This window comes from Tachypleus tridentatus, chromosome 12, assembly GCF_004210375.1.
Source record: "Tachypleus tridentatus isolate NWPU-2018 chromosome 12, ASM421037v1, whole genome shotgun sequence".
Classification (NCBI taxonomy): domain Eukaryota; kingdom Metazoa; phylum Arthropoda; class Merostomata; order Xiphosura; family Limulidae; genus Tachypleus; species Tachypleus tridentatus.
In genome coordinates this window covers 86423515-86448116 of record NC_134836.1, presented here as the reverse complement: position 1 = coordinate 86448116, position 24602 = coordinate 86423515, and the positions used below count along the sequence as shown (strand labels likewise).

Here is a 24602-nt window from a genome sequence, read left to right as displayed (position 1 = left end):
GCGCTAACCGTTTCTAATTTAGCAGAGGAAGACTAGAGGGAAGGCAGCTAGTCATCACTTCCTATCGCCAACTCTTGGGCTACTCTTTTACCAACGAATAGTGGGATTGATCGTCACTTTATAACGCCCTCACAGCTAAAAGAGCGACCATGTTTGGTGTGACGAGGATTTGAACCCGCGACCCGCGGAGTAGGAGTCGACTGTCTTAACCACCTGACCATACTGGACCTATTTGTTAGAGGAAACATAAGATTCAAGGTGCAATAAGCCGGAAAATGCATAAGGCGGAAACTTGTAGAAGCCAGTAATATCAAAATTTTGCAGCATTATCTTAAGATTTCTCTTATAAAAAACCATCTATATGGCGGAACCTGCGTAAGGCGAACTGAAAACTATCTTTCACCTACCTCATCTGTCAACAAGTAGGATTAGATTGTTTTGAATTTCGCACAAAGCTACTCGAGGGCTATCTGTGCTAACCGTCCCTAATTTTGCAGTGTAAGACTAGAGGGAAGGCAGCTAGTCATCACCACCCACCACCAACTCTTGGGCTACTCTTTTACCAACGAATAGTGGGATTGACCGTCACATTATACGCCCCCACGGCTGGGAGGGCGAGCATGTTTAGCGCGACGCGGGCGCGAACCCGCGACCCTCGGATTACGAGTCGCACGCCTTACGCGCTTAGTAGGATTAGAACCTGAGTAAGACGGAAAAATGTTTTTGATTAAATATTAATTTCTTATTTAATTAATAATTTGTTTAAATATTAATAAATCCTCGGACATTTTTTACAGCAAGTATTGGTTCATTATATTCTGTTATTTTTTCTGCCGTCATTATTCTGGAGGTCGCTATTCGAAAGAATGATTGACTCTACTTTTGGTCGCATTTGTTGATGGAAAACTAGAGAAACCATGGGTAATAGGTAAAAGTGAAAATCTGCGCTGTTTCAAAAATTTAAGGAAGAATCAACTTCCTATGGAATGGAAAGCGAATAATAAAGCATGGAAGATGAGTGCTATATTTGAGGAATTTTTGAACAAATTAAACAAAAGAATGGAACAAGAAAATAGAAATATTCTACTTTTCCTAGATAATGTAACTTGTCACCCAAAAGTTCAAATTTCAAATGTTCGTTTAGTCTTTCTACCTCCATGTACAACATCAGTTCCACCGCCACTAGATAATGGAATCATACAGCGTATAACATTGAAATACAGAAAATTGACGCTTCAGCATATTATTGCAAACACGGATGACTGTAAGAGAGCATCTTAAATGGCCATGAAAATTGACGTGTTAAATGTAATTGCATTTGTAAATCATTCAATCAAATGCATATTAAAGTACTTTTGAAACCTTGGATTTATTATTGATAATGGCGGAGATTGTGGAGAAGTTGTTTGTTATGATGATCCTGGTGAGATCCAAACTCTGAGTGAGAAGATTGATGCAGATGATTCTATGAACGTGGAAAGTTTTGTGAACGTTGACAAGAATATTTTAATAGCAACTGATGAAAATGATTTAAAATCTACAATAGAATCCCAAGATGGTAACAGTGTGAGAGATTCAGAAGACGAACAAAATGGAAAAGATAGTGAGGAAATAAAAATTCCTACTTCATCACAAGTGTTAAGTTATATTAACGCTGTCAAATTGTATGCAAAAATGAAGAGGGAAAATGAACTTCATGAAAAGGCCGTAGAATCAGCTTTCTCTTTTAACCGCATGAGAAAGTCCATTATAAAAACGAAACAGTTGAAATTGGATTCTTTATTCAAATAAATTTGATTAAGGTTTTGTGTACTAATCTATATTTTGAATGTCTACTTTTGTTCTTATTCTAATAAATATACCATAAACAGTATAATAACTTTATTCACAAACGTCTTACTTCCCTTGAGTCAAGCAAGTTTAACGTTACACTCATAAATTATGTATATTTACGGAAATGCATGTTCACTGTCTAAGCCGAAAAGCCTGCTTAAGCCGGACATTTTACTCGGTCCCGTGCGATTTTGCCTTTGACAAGTTTTACTGTATACGTAATGTACTTTTAAACTTTATGTGATCTTTTTTGTATGTTTATTATTAAGCACAAAGCTACATAATGGGCTATCTGCATTGTGCCCACCATGGGTATCGAAACCCAGTTTTTTATTGTTATAAACCTTCAGATTTATCGTGGAAACAATTGGGAGATAATCCAATAACAAAACGGCCAAATCAGAAACTACAAGAATCAGACATGATGTGCTCTAACTCAAAACTGTCGACCAGAAAGAGAGAGAGATTCATTAAGCATCACTAGCCGTTTACATGGTTACTCTTAATTGAATATGATATTGACTATCACTTTTATGGCTACTTTTTACTTTTATATTTTTAGTTACAAGTAAAAATGTAAATCTTATTTAGTCGCATACTGCGGCCTCAAACATAGAATTTTGCGCTTACAGCTCGAAACCATAACTAATAGTCCATATCAAGCCACTAAATAAGGCCTACCAGTGCACAGGCATTCCCAGTTTAACTGACAGACAGGAGGGTAGCTAGCCAGTCAATAACATTCATCTTCATCAAAAAATAGCGGGATCATCTTCACTTTCATAGCGCTCCTGTATCCCCAAAATGTAGAGCAAGTTTATATAGCAACGGGATGCAAGACATGAACCCTCGGGTTTACAGTCCACGAACCTTAACCAATAGACCATGCTTAATCAACTCAAGCGTACATTGGCTATGAAAATATATAAGAACCGGTAATAACATATACAACTTATTATCGTAGTATTACCATTTCCGAAAGGGGTTTGTTTGTGTTTTCTTATAGCAAAGCCACATCAGGCTATCTTTTGTGTCCACAGAGGGAAATCAAGCCCCTGATTTTAGCGTTGTAAGTCCGAAGACTTATCGCTGTTACAGCGAGGGACCCCGAAAGGGGGTCGAAGACCGCCTGAACGGTTTAGCTGCTTTAACCACTCACACTACTTTGTAGTGTGTCGTCTGTCAGTTAGTCAGTTGACAATAAAATGACGTCACATAATAGATGTTGAGCGTTGCAATTCGTAGTATAATGACGTCACTAAAATGTGTGGGTGCAGTGAATCACTAGAAGATTTATGTACACTGTAGACCACTGAATTTGCTACTCTTAATTTTGTTTTTGTATTTTCACTCTTGAAACAGAACGTTTTCAGGTACCCTGCGAAACTACATCTAGTTCTGTGTCTTAATTATTATATAAACACTTCTTTATTTGTGTGTGTTTGTGTTTTTCTTATAGCAAAGCCACATCGGGCTATCTGCTCATCTCACCGAGGGGAATCGAACCCCTGATTTTAGCGTTGTAATCCGGAGACACTTTATTTGTGAAATCTTTGTTTTGACATTATGATACGTTAATTTCATTTGAAATTTGGTAGTTTTAATTTTATGTTTAAAGTTGAGGTCTAAGTTAGCTGCTAAGAAAACCTCGCACAGCATAAATTTGCATAAGTCTATGTTTCATTTAAATGTTGAATGAGATGTTGTATTTAAATATGTTTTTACATTAATATCAAAGTTTTATTATCGTCATCAAAGTGTTAAGCGTAGCCTCTCATACAAGAGCATTTTATTATCAGTAAAACTATCTCTTTTTTTTTTTTCTGAATTCGGTAAACCTTTTCCATAGGTATAAACATCGTTTCTGTTTTTGCTTCGAGATGGAAATATTGCCAGTGGAACTCAACTACGTTAGTTTGTTTTGAAATACTTCTCTAAACTATTACAACTGTTATTAAATTTGTTGTTGTTTGTAGGATCTTAGTTATTAAAAATTTTCTTTGTAATTCTCTTAAAGAATAAGTGATTTTACCCAATTGTTTTGGCCAACTATATATATATATATATATTGACTGTCTTAACTGGCAAGAATATAAAATTACTTAATTTGATGCAAGAGGTGGACCTACACGTTCCTTAAACGCATGTAAACACATCCTTATTGAGTACTACGGAAAGAGGATGAAACAGTTGAATACATATTAGTAGATATAAATATTTTTGTTTCAGGGGTTTGCTCTTATATTAATTGGCTTTGCTCATCACTATCCTAGGTCAGTAATATGAGGGTTGAAATGAAAGTAAAATGACACATATATAACAGTTCAGATTTGTTAACAATATAATAACATACATCTGTTAAATTTGATTGATTTCTGTTTGTTTTAGAGGAAAGCTTCACTCGTGACGTGACCACCTCGCTGTATCGAACGCCGCATTTTACGCTCTTAGTCCGTAAATTTATCGCTCGCTCACAGAAGAACGACATTAGCTTCTTTAACTATAATAAATTATTGGTTAATGAGAGTTTTTCATTATTTTTATTTCTGAATTCAGATCTAACCCATTCCGGCAAAGAAAATGGAATCCAAAGCGAGACTACAGATAAATATGTGAATTTTTTAAAAGTATATTCCGTGAAATCAAGAACATTTTATGATAACGTTTTATGCAATTTAAGCACGCTTAGTAATTACTTTATTGTGTAAACTCTGGCCAAGGTTGTTGAAATACATTTATTTTGTTCGTAGTTCAAAATGTTGCATCAAGGTGTTACGATTCCAACAGAAAAAAAACAACAAACAAACTTCAACCTGATAGCATATCTCAATTTTATTTTAATTGATGGCTATGTTGTATCTCAGAACGGTTTTAATTATGTTAGTTTTTAAGATAGAAAATCGGTTGTAGATATTCTGATAATACTGAAAGAAATTGTTTTTGGTTGAAAAGTTAATGTCTCTGCACTGTTATTCAACGAAACATGTTATGATTTACTGTACAACCAAACAAAATTTAGGAACACTTTTTGTCTGTAGCAAGAATGACAAAGAATATACGATTGCTTTCATTTATATTATAAAAATAACGCTATAGGATAATAAATTTAACGCACAAGGCAGTTTTCACAGAGAATACTATATTCCAACTGAACGACTCAGCTCAGTAAACACTGGCACGATATCCTACTAAGTTTAGTTCTCGTGCTGGTCACGTTCACTTCTCTTGGCACTATGCCAAGTATTGCTGTATCCGTTTTCTTCTTGGAGGGCTTATTTTTTTGTCGTTACTCATCGTGATTTTTTATCGACGTTTTGTACAACTTTTATGAAGAAAAAGAAATACTATTTTAACTCTTTTAAGACTTGATATTGCCTACAGCACCGAAGATTCTTATATTTTTTTGTTTTTACATACGCTTAACTTAATGTACTTCACACTAAAAGCTGTAATTCTTAGATTATGGTTAATATAAATCAAACGTACAATTACTTAAAGGAATATTATGACAACATCACAAAAACGTATTTCAAGAGAAAAAAATAAAATCTTCAAAAATTAGTTAGAGGTTCTTTGTAAAGTAAATACGAAACGATATAGTTTAAAAACAAAACACTTTATTAAGAATATCGATACTTGTATGACGTTTTATGGAGAAAATGTGTCTCATTCATTAATATCTTTATTATTATTTAGATCAACGTTTTCCTGTGAAGCAAAATTAAAAACAAAAACAGTTACATGGTCATCTTATTTACTTGAATTACGAATATCCTCTTTTGATCTATCATCATTTTTCCCATGACGCCGTCGTACGTCTCAAATGTATTTCTTTTTCAGACCACGAGCTTTATTTACCGGTATATGCTTGAGTTTTAAACGAAAGGAGTTTTGTCATTGGCAAGTGTACCCACTCCTTGAACACCCTAGTAATACAAACATTCGCATTTAGCCCACTCACCATTAGACCATAGCTCTGTGGGGTCAGCGTGTCTGTGGCCCCAACGATAACGAATCCCCTTATTAGGTTAGCGCTCTCAAGGATGGTTACGACTAACAAGACAGTTTCTGACCTCATCTTGACCTCACCTAAATATTCTCTAACCTGAGTGCATGAAGAAATATATTTCCCTGATTTTTATTTCATCTTCATAACTACATTTATAAAATAGTCGAGCTGAAGTCAAAACTATAAACCCAACGATCCAACATTTTTTTTTATTTGTCCGTTTTTAACAGCTATGAAAAAATTATAATTTTAACCATGCAAAGAAATTTCGCTTAAGTAAACTCAAGAACGACAGATGATTTTATTTAAAAAAAGCAACGTTTACCTTCAATACCTTTATTATGTTTTTGTTAAAGTAATCAGTTATATCCACAGCATTTATCGGTGTACTGTAAACCTTACATCATTTTATATTCAGCTAAACTGTTTTAATTATAATTTTTAATTTCGAATAATAATAATACCACTATGCGTAAATAAGGTTATACTTTTGTTCTCTATTCTAAATAAAAACAACAACATAATTTTCAGTTAATTACAAGCGCCATCAATACATCCTGTAATTTTTTCCTCTAAAACAATGAGTTCGTAATAACAAGCATATCCATAACAAATAAATGATTGTATTAAAAGCTGAGCTTTGTATTACTGAACCAGTGATCATATTGTTAATACGACAACAAATTTTTTGTTTATTTTACAGGAAAGGCACATTGGGGTACCTGTTGTGTCTACCGCAGGGAATTGAACCTCGGATTTTAGCGTACTAAAGCCGTAAATTTATTACTGTCCCACCAAGAGATCAATGAATGTTTTTGCCTAGCAATAACTATTACAAGTATTTGAATAGGACATCTCATCATGTAGACCTATCATGGGCAGGTGGTGAAAACGCTCGCCTCGCAGTTTGAAGATCGCAGGATCAATTCTTCGTCACACCAAACATGCTCGCCCCTTTTCAGGTTTGTAGTACGTTATAATGTTACAATAACTCCTACTTTTTGTTGGTAAAAAAGTATCCTAAGAGTGAGCGGTGGGTGGTGCTGAATGTCTACCTTCCTTATAGTTTTACACTACTAAATTAGGGATGGCTAGTGCAAATATCCCGTGTGTAGCTTTGCGCGAAAAAAAAAAAAATGTGTAACTACGCCATGATGAAAGTGAGAGAGGGGTGTTAAGAAAATATTTTTGAAAACGTTCAATTAATAAAAATATCATACAAAAGAAATAATGTAACAGTAGATAATAATACTGCTTATTTGGAAACTAGACACCATGACGTCATTATTTGCTTGATTGAACGTTGTTGATAAGTTCTTAAAATATTTCTCTTGATTACGAAAGCCTAGTGTAAAAAAGTCTGTAACTGACCTCCGTAATTCCCTCCTACACAGTATAAAAAAACGTCGTAACAATTCCAAGGACAACCATGTACCAATACGACTTGTAGTAGATGACAACTAAGCTGAGATAATAAACACTGTGGCTCCTCGCTTCACTGATTTTTCCATATCATTTGCTTTTTTACTATTCACAACACTACACTTTTGATGGGTTGTGCACAATAAAGCCATTTATCCCTTAAGAATATATATATATATATATATATATATATATATAAAAAAAAATAATAGATAGGATTGGTAAAGGTCTTGTCAGAATACCTACAAAATCAATAGAATTACTTCTTCTTGCACGTGTCACCTGTTGGTTTTGTGCAACAACACAAACTCATTTTTACGAGAAACCTTGTATTACAGAACTAGTGACAAAACAGTGCGACTTCTGCTAAAACGTAATTAACAAATAAAAAGAGATATTCAAGGTTACAGGTGTTGAAGTACAAACGTCTAGCGCAGGAGGACTGAAATCAAATAATACTTTCATTGAAATCAGCAGGGGACCATCAGTATATAACAAGGCATATAAAGCTATGTGTGTTCGTTTTGAACTTTAATTGAAATTGCTTTGATAACTTCCTGACAGCCAACTTTTGACATCCAGGTCAAATCACCTTTACTGAATGAAGAAGAAAAAAAAGAGACAGGAATAAATATTTTGAATAACAACAGTAATTTTCACTTTCATGCCGAAACTATTTATCGTGGGTAAAAACTACTGTTCCAAAGGCCTAGCATGACCTGTTGTTTACGACACTGGATTCGCTCTATGACAATCAAACCCATTATTCGTTGAGAAACAATGGCTCAAGAGCTGGCGGTGAATGGCATTGACTAGGTTTTTTCCCCTATAATCTAACATTTCAAAAATAAGAGACGGTTAAGCAGATAGTTTTGAAGTGGCTTTGAGGGAAATTCGTCACAACAAACTTCAGTTGTTTCACAAACAGCCATTGGGGTTACAGAACACTTTATTTCAGTTGTTTCACAAACAGAGCCATTGGGGTTACAGGACACTTTATTTCAGTTGTTTCACAAACAAAGCCATTGGGGTTACAGAACACTTTATTTCAGTTGTTTCACAAACAAAGCCATTGGGGTTACAGAACACTTTATTTCAGTTGTTTCACAAACAAAGCCATTGGGGTTACAGAACACTTTATTTCAGTTGTTTCACAAACAAAGCCATTGGGGTTACAGAACACTTTATTTCAGTTGTTTCACAAACAAAGCCATTGGGGTTACAGAACACTTTATTTCAGTTGTTTCACAAACAAAGCCATTGGGGTTACAGAACACTTTATTTCAGTTGTTTCACAAACAAAGCCATTGGGGTTACAGAACACTTTATTTCAGTTGTTTCACAAACAAAGCCATTGGGGTTACAGAACACTTTATTTCAGTTGTTTCACAAACAAAGCCATTGGGGTTACAGAACACTTTATTTCAGTTGTTTCACAAACAAAGCCATTGGGGTTACAGAACACTATTTCAGTTGTTTCACAAACAAAGCCATTGGGGTTACAGAACACTTTATTTCAGTTGTTTCACAAACAAAGCCATTGGGGTTACAGAACACTTTATTTCAGTTGTTTCACAAACAAAGCCATTGGGGTTACAGAACACTTTATTTCAGTTGTTTCACAAACAAAGCCATTGGGGTTACAGAACACTTTATTTCAGTTGTTTCACAAACAAAGCCATTGGGGTTACAGAACACTATTTCAGTTGTTTCACAAACAAAGCCATTGGGGTTACAGAACACTTTATTTCAGTTGTTTCACAAACAAAGCCATTGGGGTTACAGAACACTTTATTTCAGTTGTTTCACAAACAAAGCCATTGGGGTTACAGAACACTTTATTTCAGTTGTTTCACAAACAAAGCCATTGGGGTTACAGAACACTTTATTTCAGTTGTTTCACAAACAAAGCCATTGGGGTTACAGAACACTTTATTTCAGTTGTTTCACAAACAAAGCCATTGGGGTTACAGAACACTTTATTTCAGTTGTTTCACAAACAAAGCCATTGGGGTTACAGAACACTATTTCAGTTGTTTCACAAACAAAGCCATTGGGGTTACAGAACACTATTTCAGTTGTTTCACAAACAAAGCCATTGGGGTTACAGAACACTTTATTTCAGTTGTTTCACAAACAAAGCCATTGGGGTTACAGAACACTTTATTTCAGTTGTTTCACAAACAAAGCCATTGGGGTTACAGAACACTTTATTTCAGTTGTTTCACAAACAAAGCCATTGGGGTTACAGAACACTTTATTTCAGTTGTTTCACAAACAAAGCCATTGGGGTTACAGAACACTTTATTTCAGTTGTTTCACAAACAAAGCCATTGGGGTTACAGAACACTTTATTTCAGTTGTTTCACAAACAAAGCCATTGGGGTTACAGAACACTTTATTTCAGTTGTTTCACAAACAAAGCCATTGGGGTTACAGAACACTTTATTTCAGTTGTTTCACAAACAAAGCCATTGGGGTTACAGAACACTTTATTTCAGTTGTTTCACAAACAAAGCCATTGGGGTTACAGAACACTTTATTTCAGTTGTTTCACAAACAAAGCCATTGGGGTTACAGAACACTTTATTTCAGTTGTTTCACAAACAAAGCCATTGGGGTTACAGAACACTTTATTTCAGTTGTTTCACAAACAAAGCCATTGGGGTTACAGAACACATTATTTCAGTTGTTTCACAAACAAAGCCATTGGGGTTACAGAACACTTTATTTTTATATTGTTCCAAAGTCTTTAAATATACACAGGTTTAATGATGTACTGAAACGAACTCCTCAAACTTTAAGGTGTAACCATTAACAAGAGTAGTTATGATCAATAGCAATTTAAGAAATAACCCAATTTTAGAAAAAAATATTAAAGCCAATCTTGATGTCGTTTCACGTGTAAATCTTAACATAAGTATAATGAAAAGTAATCCAATGAGGTTCATTAAAAACGAAAACAAATAAGATACAACGTTCCAAGCAACTATGTCAATTTCCGAATTTAAACGTGAGAAACATCAGGTACTTAGTAAAAATAAGAAGTCATTAAAATACGACTCATAAATATATATCAAGTGTTTCATTATTTCACGTAATCAATATTTATTTAAAACAAAAGGAAAACATATAGCTTGAGAAATGTATGAAAATTCAAAAACTTGTTATAACATTAGACAACTAAAAGACACATTTATGTAACTTAGTGGGTGAACAATAATAATTTTGTTTTAAATTTTACAGGCAAATTCTAGAATTAACATTTATAAATTAAAGTATCTTATGTTTATTTTCTAACACGCTATATTTATGATGACTAAGAAATTTAAAAACGTAACCAGTCAACAGTATAAATATGGATTCGTCTCACTATTAGATGTGACACGTAAAGTGTAAACACACATAATAAAACTTTCAGCAAAACAAAAATGCATATTTTAAAATTAGACTCGGAAGTGTTAGGTGTACTACTATAATAATAAACTAATTTCATTATTAGAAATACTTTTTCCTATTATGTGAAACTTTATTTTTTGTTTTTGTATAATTTCGCGCAAAGCTACACGAGGGCTATCTGTGCTAACCGTCCATAATTTAGCAGTGTAAGACTAGAGGGAAGGCAGCTAGTTAAGAACAACTTAACTCACCTGGCCATGCCGGACCTGTGTAACTTTATAGAACACTATTATTCACTAGTTTCTGTTCAAATAAACACTTCAGTCAGTACTTGGCAGAGTATCGGAGGTATAAATATAAAGTATATAAATATACACATTGTTGTAAGCGTTGAGATGATTCTTAATATGAATATATCAGAGCAAAAATGTATAACATTTCAAATGACTTGGTGATGACTACCCTACGATATCCATGTTTGGTTGTCATTTACCAAGTTTACGTGTGTTTCAGTTAGATACTGGACTCAGCAGATAGGCCGATGTGACTTTGCTATAATAAAACATACACAAAATTATATACAGTGGGTGCATTATTTTTACAACACAATAATGAAACTGAGAAAACGTTAAAATTCTTACCTCTTCACACGATCTTCTACACGAACCTGTGACCTGGTCACAACAGGTAGGGGCTATGTTCAGCAAAAGAATGAGAGAAATGAATTAATGTAGAAGTAAGACCCTGAAGCAAAATTATTTATATTTATGGATTTGTATTTAATTTTTCAGTTTTCCCTTAGTGTTTCACCCTTTTAATACAGAATTGTTTTTAAACTGTTCACTGGGGTGAAGTTTACATATTAAATAATGTTGTGCTTTTTTATTGTAAGGCAGTCAATGTAAAGAACTGGCTAAATATTTGAATAAAATCACTCGTTTTCTATTTAAAATTCATGGGGGATCCCAGTCATAATTTGTGGGATAAATTGCAATAGTGGCAATCTTAGGGCAGTTTATATGTTATTAGAGCTCATATAACTGACAAAATCCACAAGAAATTTTGTGTAAAAACATGTTTTTTAAAAATATTCTTTAAAAAGCCAATATGGGATATACGGTTCTCATCAGTAATACTGGAGTTGAAGACGTGTACTGTAAAAAAACTAGTGCGCCTTTTTATGAAGTAATTATACAAAAAATAAATAGATCAACTTGGCAAGGTTTGAAAAAATGAGTTTTTACATTGATTTTATTGAAGTCAAACCTGTAAGATGCATACATGTGTTTTACAGTCTCTTTCAATCCATCCACACTGCCCTCACCCAGTGGTACAGCCAGAACATAGACTATTGTGTAACTTTGTGCTTAACTTCAAACAAACAATCCACATTCCATGATATTATCTGATGGTTGTTGTTTAATCATACTTTAAATTTAAAATGTAAATACTGTCACAATAAAAATAAACTTGGTCAGCATTCATCTTTAAAGTTGATGGTAAAATTATAATTCTACTCTAGTTTATGTATACAATATTTTAAGGAACGTATACATACGACCAAAAAAAATGTAATGAAAACATATTTTATTAACGCCGTAAAGGTATTTCACGCGAATCTTTTATTTTTAATTCAGGGTGTGGGAACAAGGGGTGTTTAAAGTGTCATTACACCTGCTAGTGGTGTAATTGGTTTTAGCACCATCCCTCTAAAAATTATTATAGCGTCTTTTCTCCAAGGGAAATTCACTTTCATAATCTTAGAAAATAGGACTTTGTATACCTGAAATCAACCAACTAAGCTTAACATATATAGCTACTATTCGTTTGTTTTTTTTAATTTCGTGCAAAGCTACAGGAGAGCCATCTGCGCTAGCCGTCCCTAATTTAGCAATGTAAGATAAGAGGGAAGGCAATTAGTCATCACCATCCACCGCCAACTTTTGGGCTACTCTTTTACCAACGAATAGTGGCATTGACTGAACCATTATAACGCTCCTACGGCTGAAAAGGCGAGCATGTTTGGTGCAGTAGGGATTGGAACACTCAGATTACTAGTCAAGCGCCTTAACCACCAAGCCATACCGAGCGAGCTAATATTCGTAACTACTGTTTACTATTTACATATTCTACTAATGTTTATTGTATACAGTGTTTTCGTTTGTTTTGTTACGTTTCTCCGTCGTTTCTAAGTATTCTGTCATATTATACAACAATTTTCAATTATTTACTTCTATCACCAAAGGAAAAGATGCAACAACGTTGGGTTCGTTGGAAAAATATTTAAGAAAAATTAAATAAAAAGAACACAAATTTATATTTCAAAAACTTGATTTACGCCTTAAAATATATACGTTTTGTCAAACCCTGACACCATCACCATAAACATGTTTCAGACAACATAAAAATGTAATATATTTGATACACGTTTATACACAAGAACCTGGCGTTTCTACGTGTGTTTTTTCCCTTTTGCATAGCACATGTATTAACTATTTGTTTACTGTCTGTTACTTCTACGATATTCAAAACCGTTCTGCTGTAAAATGAACTGATATAAAACTAATGTTATTATTGTTTTGTTCCTCTGTATTGCTACTAGTGTACGTTAATAATAGGAAAAACCGGGGATGCGCAACGCAAACAAAGTTATATAAGAAAAGAAAGAATCAGAGCGTGTACTTTTCCAACCTGTGTACATTTAGGTCTAAGATTTAATTTGTAATGTGAGAAAACAACAGCAGAGGTTTAGAAATTTACAATTTGTGCACGGAATGGAGTATATGAAAACGTGTGTATATAATATATATGAAACAAGTTTCATAAAAACATATGAATGTATTATAATGGGTTAATTGCATGCAACAATCAAAGCCTGTCTGAATATCCTATGAATCAGTTTCATCCGGAACGAGCACATATATGTCAATTTCCATAGTAGATTCCACCGAACCTGAGAGAGCAATTGTTTAAGTTTTATTTTTATATAACTATAGTAATAGAATTTTGTGTTAGAATGTGTTCTATTTCTACCTACTTTGTTATTTAGATAATACATCTGTCATTATTTCCATCTGTCTATTTATGCTGTTTTATATATGTTAAATTAAATTGAATGAATGTTACATAATAGCGATAATAAATACATAGAAAGGAAATAATTTTAAATTAAAGCATGATAGCTTTTCTACATGTATACATATTAGTTTGTTATAACTTAAAAACCAAGTCGAAACATAAACTGTGCCCACATTATAACTTCTACGCTGGGATCTTTTCAATTAATGCAGCGTTTTTGTTTATTTTTTTTGTTTAGGCCTGTTTTTTAAGTTATAATAAACTAATATAATTAGTCAGAGATTTCGATTTGTTGTTATTAACGCAGGCCTTCCTTGTGATTTTGTTTATTTAACTTTATCAAAATATTTTTATTTTCACTAATGTATATATAAATATATATATTGGAAATCGTGCTTCGAAGATAGCCCATTAAAGAGCTTTGCACTAAATAAAAAAAATTACAACCATTTTTAAAAGCCTCACAGTTACAGTATCACTTCTAGTATGGTGTGATAACGTATGAAGGTGAACTAGAGACATATCCAAAAGAGTGCACTAAAAATTAACTGTTTTTCTCTTGAAACTTCAAACTTTCATAAACTAATTTCGTAACCCTTTCAATGACTGTGCTTCGATATAATTAACGCTACATTATCGACACCGGTTCAAGTTCTTGGAGGTATTCATATCTATAAAGGTACTGTGTGTACCTTTAGTAGTCGGATATATTAAGAGATACATTTCAAAAGCAGTGAGTTGATAAATGTACGTATACGAATAGTACGATGCTGAAGTTGAGTAAATCGCTTATAACGACATTAAAGACGTGTAGATTTTGCTGGACAAACGTGTTATGGTATAACCATGCTCATTTACTGTATTTAGTTTTGTTTACATTTCAGGTGTTTTAGTGAAAAGAATTGGAGCACTTTCGAAAACTTCATCTCATAAGTTCTACTAAACATGCTCGACCTTTCAACCGTGGGGACGTTATAATGTTACGACCAATCCCAATATTCGTTAGTAAAAAGTAGCCCAACAGTGGGCGGTGGGTGGTGATGACTAGCTGCCTTCCCTCTAGTCTTACACTACTAAAGTAGGGACGGCTAGCGCGGATATCCCTCGTGTAACTATGGGCGAAATTCAAAACAAACGGTAAGAAGAACTAGAAATGCTTTACCATGATTTTGTCCGGTTAACAAGGAAGAATTTGCTAACAATGTTGTAAGAATCTATATACGAAAGTATTCTTTAAAAAAGAATAAAGATAGAAACATGTCTTGATTTTTATATGCTATGATATTTCCGGAATATTCTAAACAACTATTTCTCTTTCTCTTATTTTAAATCTCACGAGCATGTCTAATAGACATGTTATAATGAACTGAACGTTTGCTGTATTGTTTGCTCTGTCGATTTATCGGCAACACTTATTTAAACAAGTGGATTATATAAATTCCACAATTAAACACCATGTGCCTAATTCCCTAAAAGCAGTTTAACTGTTCAGATTCATTCATACAAAAACCTTCTCAGACGTAATACAAATTCTCTTAGAATAAAGTGTATTAAAAAATAATTATAAGTGAGTTTTCACCTTTATACAACTGACCATAAAAAATCGATTGAGCAGATAAATTCATCTAAGTTTCTAATAAGATGAATTAAAGGATAACGAAAAGGAACATTTAGTTTCTAACACAGGTGATTTATTAGTCTTCCCTCTTATAGTGATTTTCAGGGTGCTAGAGGCAGTATTTTTCCTTTCGGAAGAATCGTATTTACGAATGTGGATCACGTCCAAGGACTTCTTAGTACGTCCGCTACCGCACTGTCTAGCCGAAAGAGAGGCTAACTTACCCGTCACGTAAAGAGAGAACTTGCGTTGAGCTAACCCTGAAACGGAAACGGTCACTTACCTAAGGCCGATACCCGAGATCCCAGGGCCGCAAGCACGATCACGCCGATCACCGCTACCATTCCACCCATAAGGAACACACATTAGACATGTCTGTACGTATACCTCACGAACAGGCTTTACTTCCCCATACTCACACAAGTTCATAGTCGCTCACTCATTCCTCGTATGCGACTGCGGAGAGACGCAATACAGCAGCTGATTGGTTGACACCCTCACGCACCGTGCGTCCTAATGCACCCCTTCTCCCCCATCACCACACAACAGTTTCACAGTCAGACCAACCCCCACTGGCGCCGGTTGGCCACGTGCTCAGGAAGCACAAGATGATCCAACACAGGAAGGTGGTTTATCTGAATTAGTGGTCACTAGTAAAAATGTGTAGGAGTGAGAATGTCTATGCAATATTATGAAACACCTTAACGGTCATGGGTGTCGAAAGTGTAAGCCAACAGTAAAAACAATAATATGCTACAAAATAATCAACCCAATAATATAACTTAGATTAATGAACATCCCAGGAACAAGCGGAATGTTTGTTTGTCTACCCTGTATTACGTCATAATCCAAGCAATTAGTTCCGCTACTAAATAAATTATCAGAAAATTTAGTCCAATAAACGGGGAAAGTTTATTGTTCGTGCTGTTTTATTCAGAGGCTCAGATTTTCATTGCACATTGTAGATATTTAGTCCAGTAAACTGTGAAAGTCTATTGTTCATGATGTTTTACTCACGAGGTTTGAATTTCATTTTCTATAAAATTTCAATCAATTCAAATTGATTTATCTAGAATATTTCAGGTCATTTAAAACACAACAACAATGAAGCAAGGGTGTTTTGTTTCTGTTGAATGCAAAGCTACACAAGGGGAGCTATCTGTGCTGCGCCTACCTATCGAATTATGATTTTTGACGTCTTAAGCCCTTAGTTTTTACTGTCGAGTACACGGAGGGCAAGAAACAAAGTCAAAATTTTGAAATATTGGTTGATTTTCCCACTGGCTTCCCATTTTATAACACTAATACCCTTTTTAAGAAATCATGTTAATAATACTTTTATACTGTTTAAGCTCCCCGAAAAGAGCCAGATATCAATTGGGGGTTCACCTGTTTTAACTACTTGTACCATTATAGAATAATGTGCCATATGACAGTAGATACTAAAATGATATTATATACGGGACGCTTAACCTTACAATTTGTACTATCGTGACGTCAGTAAAACATGCGCATGCCATTACTCACGAGAAGAATTAGGCACTCTGCAGGCATAGTACGGCATGCTAGTTTCAGAAGCAAGAAATAAGAATATTTATTGCTCTTAACTTTGCTGCGGGTTTGTTTATTCTTGAAACAGAACCCTTTTGGTAACTCTGTCGATGTTCATCTGGTTTTAATATTTCCTCATACTCTTCGCACATTGGTGGTTTGAATTTTCTTTCCATTGTATATATTGTCCTAAATACATGCCTGTTTTTTTATAAATGATTATCACAACAAAATATTTAAAAAATAAGCAACATAACAAAATATCATGAATCAACCAATCCAGTGATATGCTAGACAATGTTAACACAACAATATAATTCATACAACCTTTGTTGGCGGATTATCGAGTTTGTAGTAAATAACAAAATCTTTGCGTACACCTATTGTCGCTCTGTGAATAAAATATATCTTTTAGAGAGTGACATAAAAATAGCTGATATTGGCTGTTCCTTATTTTCTGGGTGAACAAGGTTTTAAGTAGGTGGTTTGAGAGGGATTAATAGCTATAGACCCGTTATGATGTCTCAAGTGTGTGAGAAAAAACACTTCTTCACTCGGAAAGTAACTAACCATTTTTCAATTAGTATATAATGACCTCCACAAAAATCATTTTTATAAACCATTTTTCTCAAATGAATGCTAACCTGCTGGGATATACGGGCATGACAGTTATTTGTATATATTCATTTACTATTGGACTGCTCCTTAGTGGTTCAACGGTAACTCTTGTAAGTTTGTTTATTTATAGCTTTATAAACGCAAAACTACAAAAAGAGCAATCTCTACTGTAACTATCACAGGTATCGAAACTCGGTATTTAGCGTTATAACGCCACAGACGTATCGCTATGCCACTGGGGAACGGGTCTCAAGATTTATAACGCTAGAAGTCAGCTTTCCATACCCGTGGTAGGCACAGCACAGATAGTCCACAATGTATCTTCGTGTTTAACAATAGAGAAACAAAGCTATTGGATTGTAATTTCAGATCTTTGCAATTAGAACCGAGTAAACAGATAGAGTAGGGAGAAGGTTTACGTGTACTTCAGAAAACCAAACACAAATATAAGTACCTGTATGCAAGCATATATACGTCCGTGTTCTTCTCTCTGTAGTATATGTATGCATTAATGTACAAACACACCACAGATACATATATATATATGTATGTATTTGTGTCTGTGTATGTAAACTGTGTGCGATTTCCCGTTTTATTTATTACTTGGAGCAACAAATACGAAAAACAACAGTGAAACGGAAAACACAGTCTGAGAACACGTGTTCGACTGGAAGACTGTAGCAAGTAGTGTTTTGAGTATTTTGTATGGGATGCATTATGACCACATTGTGAATTAATACCCTTAAAAGTATAAGACATTAAAAAAACAAGCTTGAAAATGGCCAACAATCCAGATTATTGCAAGATGGGCGCAGATTTCAACATTGTATAGGAGAAAAAAAAGGAGGAAATAACTATCTAATAGTTAGTAAAAACTATAAAGTATACATGTAAACAAATGGAAGTAAGTATTTAAAGATTAGTAGAAACAACTATAAAGTGTACATGTAAACAAATGGAAGTAAGTATTTAAAGATTAGTAGAAACAACTATAAAGAGTACATGTAAAAAATGGAATAAAGTATTTAAAGATTAGTAGAAAGAACTGTAAAGTATGCATGTAAAAAATAACTAATTACGAACTAAAATTCGAGGCTGATAATTACAAATGCCAGGATTGATGTTGTATCACAGTACTCTGACAGAAAAACACGTACCTTTATATTTCTACAACGCAAACAAGTAACCAGAACAAGTGGTTTTAAAGTTATGTTTTCTTAATGAATAGCGATTTGGTGTAAATGTCTCGCAATGGTAAAAATTCTTCACATTTTCTGGGTCAGTTACTAGCATGCCGAGCTGCGAATCTTCCAAAAAACGCGACGTGACGCAGCTGAATGTGTTATCTCTTTTAACTATTGGTGCATTTAGAAGTGACAGGCAATTCTATTGCACGTTTGAAAGAGCTTGGATAATTCTTTTGTGGCAGCAGGTGCTGCTAGCTAAACGTCCTCTCTTTGAATTGAGGATAGCTATATCTGAGCCATGGAAGGTCTCTAACCTGATTGTTTAAATCAGCTGAACATAAGACGCTGATCAGTTTAAATATTTATAGTCTCACTTCAGATTTTAGTTTCTAAATTATCCAGAAAAAAAAAAGAAGTTTGTTAGATTGAAAGTTATAGTTAAAATTATTGATTTCCTATGAACGTTTACTAGGAAAAGAAACGATGGAGTTTAATATCAAAATATCTAACCGAAAGACTTCTCAAATGGAATTCGTTTATTATTACTTCACATAAATTAGATGTTGCTACCTAAGAGTTAACTCCTTACACGTGATTTCAGTTAAAGGTATTTAAACAGCACTACGCTTAAGTCTTTGACTTGTAGTTTATACATCTCTCTCTATATATACACACACACATTTATAAATATATAAAACCTGCTAATTTATACAATATCACTTTTTAATGTATAAACACACACACACACTATATATATATATAAAATGTTCAAGGTGGGTGTAGCCTAGTGGCTAGCGCACCTGTCTGCTCATTGATAGATCCAAGAATCGAACTTCCGATATTCCGCTAAACCCGCTTCGCACTTTTATCTGCTACGTTTACCTCGCGAAATCGAGCCCCGTATTTTACACTTGTAATTCCGTAAATTTTATTGCTGTTCCGCTGAGGAACCGCTTAGTTTATGTGTCGAATAAAGACACCGTCGACGTATAAACGTACCAAACTTCTCTTGACAGGACACTATAACATCTTCTTAATACTTCTATATAAAATACTATGCGATCTTTTGTCCCCCGTTAAAGAGCTTAGAACATTTTTCTTGGACCCCGATTCTTCATCCATCACGCAAAAGCTGTTTGTTATTGTTAAAGAAATGCCCGCCAGCTGTTTCAGCCATTATCCTAACGTTGCTTAATACCAGCTCTTATTTCACGTTGTCTACACATTTAATTCTTGCAATAACAGATTGAAATACAGTTTGAACGGCATATTAATATTATAAAGAATAAACGACATGTGTTAAATATGTATGTTTGCTTTTTGCATAAAGCTACTGCTTTTGTCAGTCCAAATAGTAGGATATAGTAGTCACTCCTATAAAGCGCTCACGTTCCAAAATATGCAGAGTACGATTTTTCTTTTTGGCAGTAACGAGGCGCGACCCAGAAATCCTTAGTTTGGTATTTTAACCGCTGGCCCATTTATGAAACGTAATACTCAAACTATTCAACTTGAGTTACTTGTGACGATATAGCCAATTTTCTGCACTAGAACAAAATAATTATATTCGAGATTATCTTTAATTCAGTTGTTTGTTCCAGTTGGTGAACAATTTGTTTATTTCTTTGGAATTTCGCACAAAGCTACTCGAGGGCTATCTGTGCTAGCCGTCCCTAATTTAGCAGTGGAAGACTAGAGGGAAGGCAGCTAGTTATCACCACCCACCGCCAACTCTTGGGCTACTCTTTTACCAACGAATAGTGGGATTGACCGTCACATTATAACGCCTCCACGGCTGAAAGGGCGAGCATGTTTGGCGCGACAGGGATGCGAACCCGCGACCCTCAGATTAGGAGTCGCACGCCTTAACGCGCTTGGCCATGCCGGGCCTATAACATTTTAATAAAAATAGATTTTATTTACCGTAAATTATTTATACAAAAAATGGTATTTTTATTATCTAGGTCTGATATAGATTCGATTTGAAACTGTAAATATGAAATTAGTATAAAAGGACGCGTTGATTTTTATGAGATTTTAATTACGAGAAACGGTGGCTCATCTGTAAGCCTCGTGACTTACAACGTTTAAAATTGGTTTTGATACCCACGGTAGGGAGAGCCTAGATAGCCTATTGTATAAATTTGTGCTTAGTAAGAAACAAATAAACAATCTGGAAGCGTTTAAGCATTGTAACCTCAAGAAAATGAAGGCAAACAGCCATTGAGCAGGTTGAGAGTAAATTTAAAACAAACAAATAACAGAAGAAAATGATGATTATTTACACACACTTTCCGTGATTGTAAATAGCTTTTATATTCGAATTAAACATGTAATGTACATTTATGATTAGCCCAGAGGCTAGTGTGCCGAGCTATGAATACGAGGCTCGTGTCCCGTTAATGGTTGAAACAGGTAAAAAAAACAAAAAAAAACGTGTAGAATTTAGTGCAGGTCAAATTCCACTACTCAAGTAAAACTGCTCGAAGTGGAAGAGATAGATGTTACTGATTGTTTTAGAATGACCGTCTTCTCTCTAGTCTATCAATTACAAATAGATAATTAGTGCAGACAACCCTCTAGTAACTGCTTGAAAATCGAAAGATAGCAACAACATTATGGTAAGAGATTTCGTGACATTTTAATAACAATGTGAATCAAACAAATATTGATAAAACAACAACAACAATAAATACATAAGCAACATGAAAAAAAAATACGAATATCTTTGTTTTGAAGTAAAACTGTCTAACTAAATTTTAGTTTTAAACGATATTTGACTGAAACTAAAATGTCTTCAATTTCTGATGGAGTTTGTGAATGTCAGCCAATCAAAAGTTTGTAAGGATTTTAATACACATTTGACATAGAAGCACATTATTATTTTGTTATGTGCAATGTTCTTATACAAAGAAATAATGAACTTGGCAAGCTCTTTTAAGGGGGGATGTTTGTGGAGATTTAAATGTAAGGTAAAAGCAAAAACAATTCTAGTTTTTAGACAGAATAATTGATTACAACGTTTCTTTCCAAACTTAGTTTTTTTCCCTATGGAACTCATTTTTAAATATTTTCTTTCTGTACGTTTGAATAATGATTGGTGATTTGGTATTTCAGGTTCCACACGGTGGATCAGGAAATAACAGGATACTGTTCAAACGACGGAAGTCATCAGAGGGCGATTCAAAATCGTCTCAATTTGTTGTGCCTAAGAGGCATTCTTTCGTAAAAGTTTTTGTGTTCGATTCTTTGCGTTTTCGACCGTTCAAGCCGTCATTCTCAACGAATAAAGGCGCTCAACCACGACGTAATGATGGTCATCAGTGTAGTTACCGATGTAAGAAGGTGAGAAGTACCTTGTGACAACTAGTGGATCTTGACTAGACCTCAAGTCATTCACATCCGGGTAATTATTACTGACTAAATGCTGTAATTACTGCCTGAATTATACCAAAGGAGACCTTAATCTTAACAACAGTCTTTGCTTCTCGTCGTTTGCTAATATTGACATAATAGAAGCTAATAATAAGTCATTAACTTCATATTCTCAAAACCTTCGAAAGTAGTTACGTGACAGGATAGTCAAATAATAACAGATCAGAGTTACGTAGCTAAACGAAACAAAACAAATCGTGCTATTCATATTAATTAGATGTATGAGGTAATGGAACTTTTTATTAGGGCTGTCAGAGAACAATAAACATTCATTGCTTAGATTGATGGTCATTACGTTTAGTCTCCCGTAGGCTCAGTGGTAAACTCGAAAGCTTTTAACACTAAATATCTAGGTTCGATACTCGAGTCCACTTTCTCATTTATAGCTTTGCTCTTAAGCAATTAATCAGTCGTCACATTTTAATATACAAGTGTGAATTTGCTAAAGCACACTAACATTATTAATCGTATGTTTTATTTACCACCTAAATAAATATTCGAATAGTGATAAATTGTAGTTTTCACCTACTGTCTCATTTTTATGTTCCATGCAAGTGCTTGTTATTGAACCAAAGATACTATATAAAAAGTATATAGTATATATAAAAGGTTCAGTTTAAGTATTCAAATGTTATATATAGTGTGTGTTATTAAGCGCAAAGATTCACAATGAGTTAACTGTGCTATGCTCACCAAGGAATTTGAAACTCGATTTTTACAGTTATAAAAATATAAGAATTGAGACTTACTGCTGATCTACCTGGGGAAAAGGAAATTCTATGTACCAGTTATTAAGAATTTCAAGAATATTTGATGTAATTTTTGTTTTAAACCTATGGAATATGTACAAAGATCAAGATACCACTGAATGACTTTTAGATACAAAATTAATTTATTGTGATATATTTAGATATTTTTTTAAATTAATCTGTTTCACTAAAGATAAATTATACTGGGTCCAAGTAAAAGCTTGTTACAGAAGCAAGAAAGATTATTAAACATTCACTATTAACAAATAATATTCAAGGCAACTTATTTTAACAATCGCCTGAGCTCAGTTCCGTTCACATAATTACTTCGTTAATTTTGATAATTTTCCATACTTCATTAAATATTGTTTTTTCCAGAGAGTCATACTAAATAATTTATTATAAATGTGCGAACTTCGAACCCTGTACACTATTCAAATTGTGTGATATTGTATCATGTGTAACCAAGAAACACAACACTGACCATGAACACTGACGTTTAACAAAGTGGTCAGGCATGGCCGAGTGGTTAAGGAACTTGACTCTTAATCTGAGGGTCGAGGGTTCAAATATCACACCAAATATGCTTGTCCTTTCAGCTATGGAGGCGTTATAATGTATCGATCAATCCCACTATTCGTTGGTAAAAGAGTAGCCCAATAGTTGGCGGTGGGTGGTAATGACTAGCTGCCGTCCCTCTAGTTTTACACTGCTAAATTAGGGACGACTAGCGCAAATACCCTTCGTGTAGCTTTGCGTGAAATTCAAAACAAATAAACAAAACGTTTAACAACAGCTCGTTTTACTTGACTTCACTGAAAGTATGTAAAATGATCGAAGTAATTTGTAAATTAGATGTTGTAACAGATGAAATGAACAAAGAATGATGTCACACATTATATTTTACGTGACAGTAAGTCTACGATAAATGTAACTAGTTTAAAAACTGGGACGCGACGAAATAATATAACAAGCGAGTTAATGAACGTCAGGACGAGTTGATATAAATCTTTAAAATATCTACACAAGTTCCATAGCTCAACTCAGAAGGGTTGACTCTGGCTTAGGGTATGCAAAGAATTTCGATCTTTTTGCATCAGCGAGTAGCGGAGCTTAAAATTAGCTTTTTATAATAAAAACCTTTTGTTTAGGAACCGTCAGAAATTGTCGACATAACAAAGGAATGACAGATATTTGTTGTTGTTGTTTTCTCTCTACGGTGTCTCTGCCTTTGTTTTGTGAATTTCTGTCTTAGTTGTTAACATCTCTAAACAAATCTTGATAAATGACAATCTATAAATGAGTGGATCCCACACGTTCGCGAATGTGGAGAAAACTGAAAAGAACTAAAAGTGAATTCAGCAATTTTATTAACATTAAAATTTACGACAGGAAAGGATTGGGGCAACAGCATTGTTTATACTGCAAAATGGTGTCTTTACACAAGTTGTGTGGCTACTTGGTGTCCAAATGATTTAATATGCAACAGATATAAAATCTTTACATCACAAACTTTGCGTGTAGCCTTCAATAGTTACAGTCTTTATTTGTCTGTTTGTATGTTTTGAATTTCGCGCAAAGTTACATGAGGGCTATCTGCATCAGTCGTCCCTAATTTAGCAATTTAAGATTACAGGGAGGGCAGTTAGTCATCACCACCTATCGCCAACTATTGGACTACTCTTTTACCAACGACTGAAGAT

At 34.2% G+C, this 24602-nt stretch overlaps 1 protein-coding gene across 3 annotated transcripts in view; it reads right to left on the bottom strand.

Moving 5' to 3' along the window:
• LOC143233890 (reversion-inducing cysteine-rich protein with Kazal motifs-like) overlaps positions 1–15836 on the bottom strand; it is a 97979-nt gene extending 82143 nt beyond the window's left edge. For 2 of the 3 annotated variants that reach the window (XM_076470745.1, XM_076470746.1), the window contains exons 1-2: positions 15643–15836; positions 11305–11357 (exon numbers count right to left, since the gene is read on the bottom strand). In XM_076470745.1, coding sequence (XP_076326860.1) covers positions 11305–11357; positions 15643–15712 — 123 coding nt within the window. In that variant the 5' untranslated portion in view covers positions 15713–15836. The remainder of the gene's footprint in view (positions 1–11304; positions 11358–15642) is intronic. The other variant, XM_076470747.1, reaches the window with a different exon arrangement.
• Between the last annotated feature and the right edge of the window lie 8766 nt (positions 15837–24602).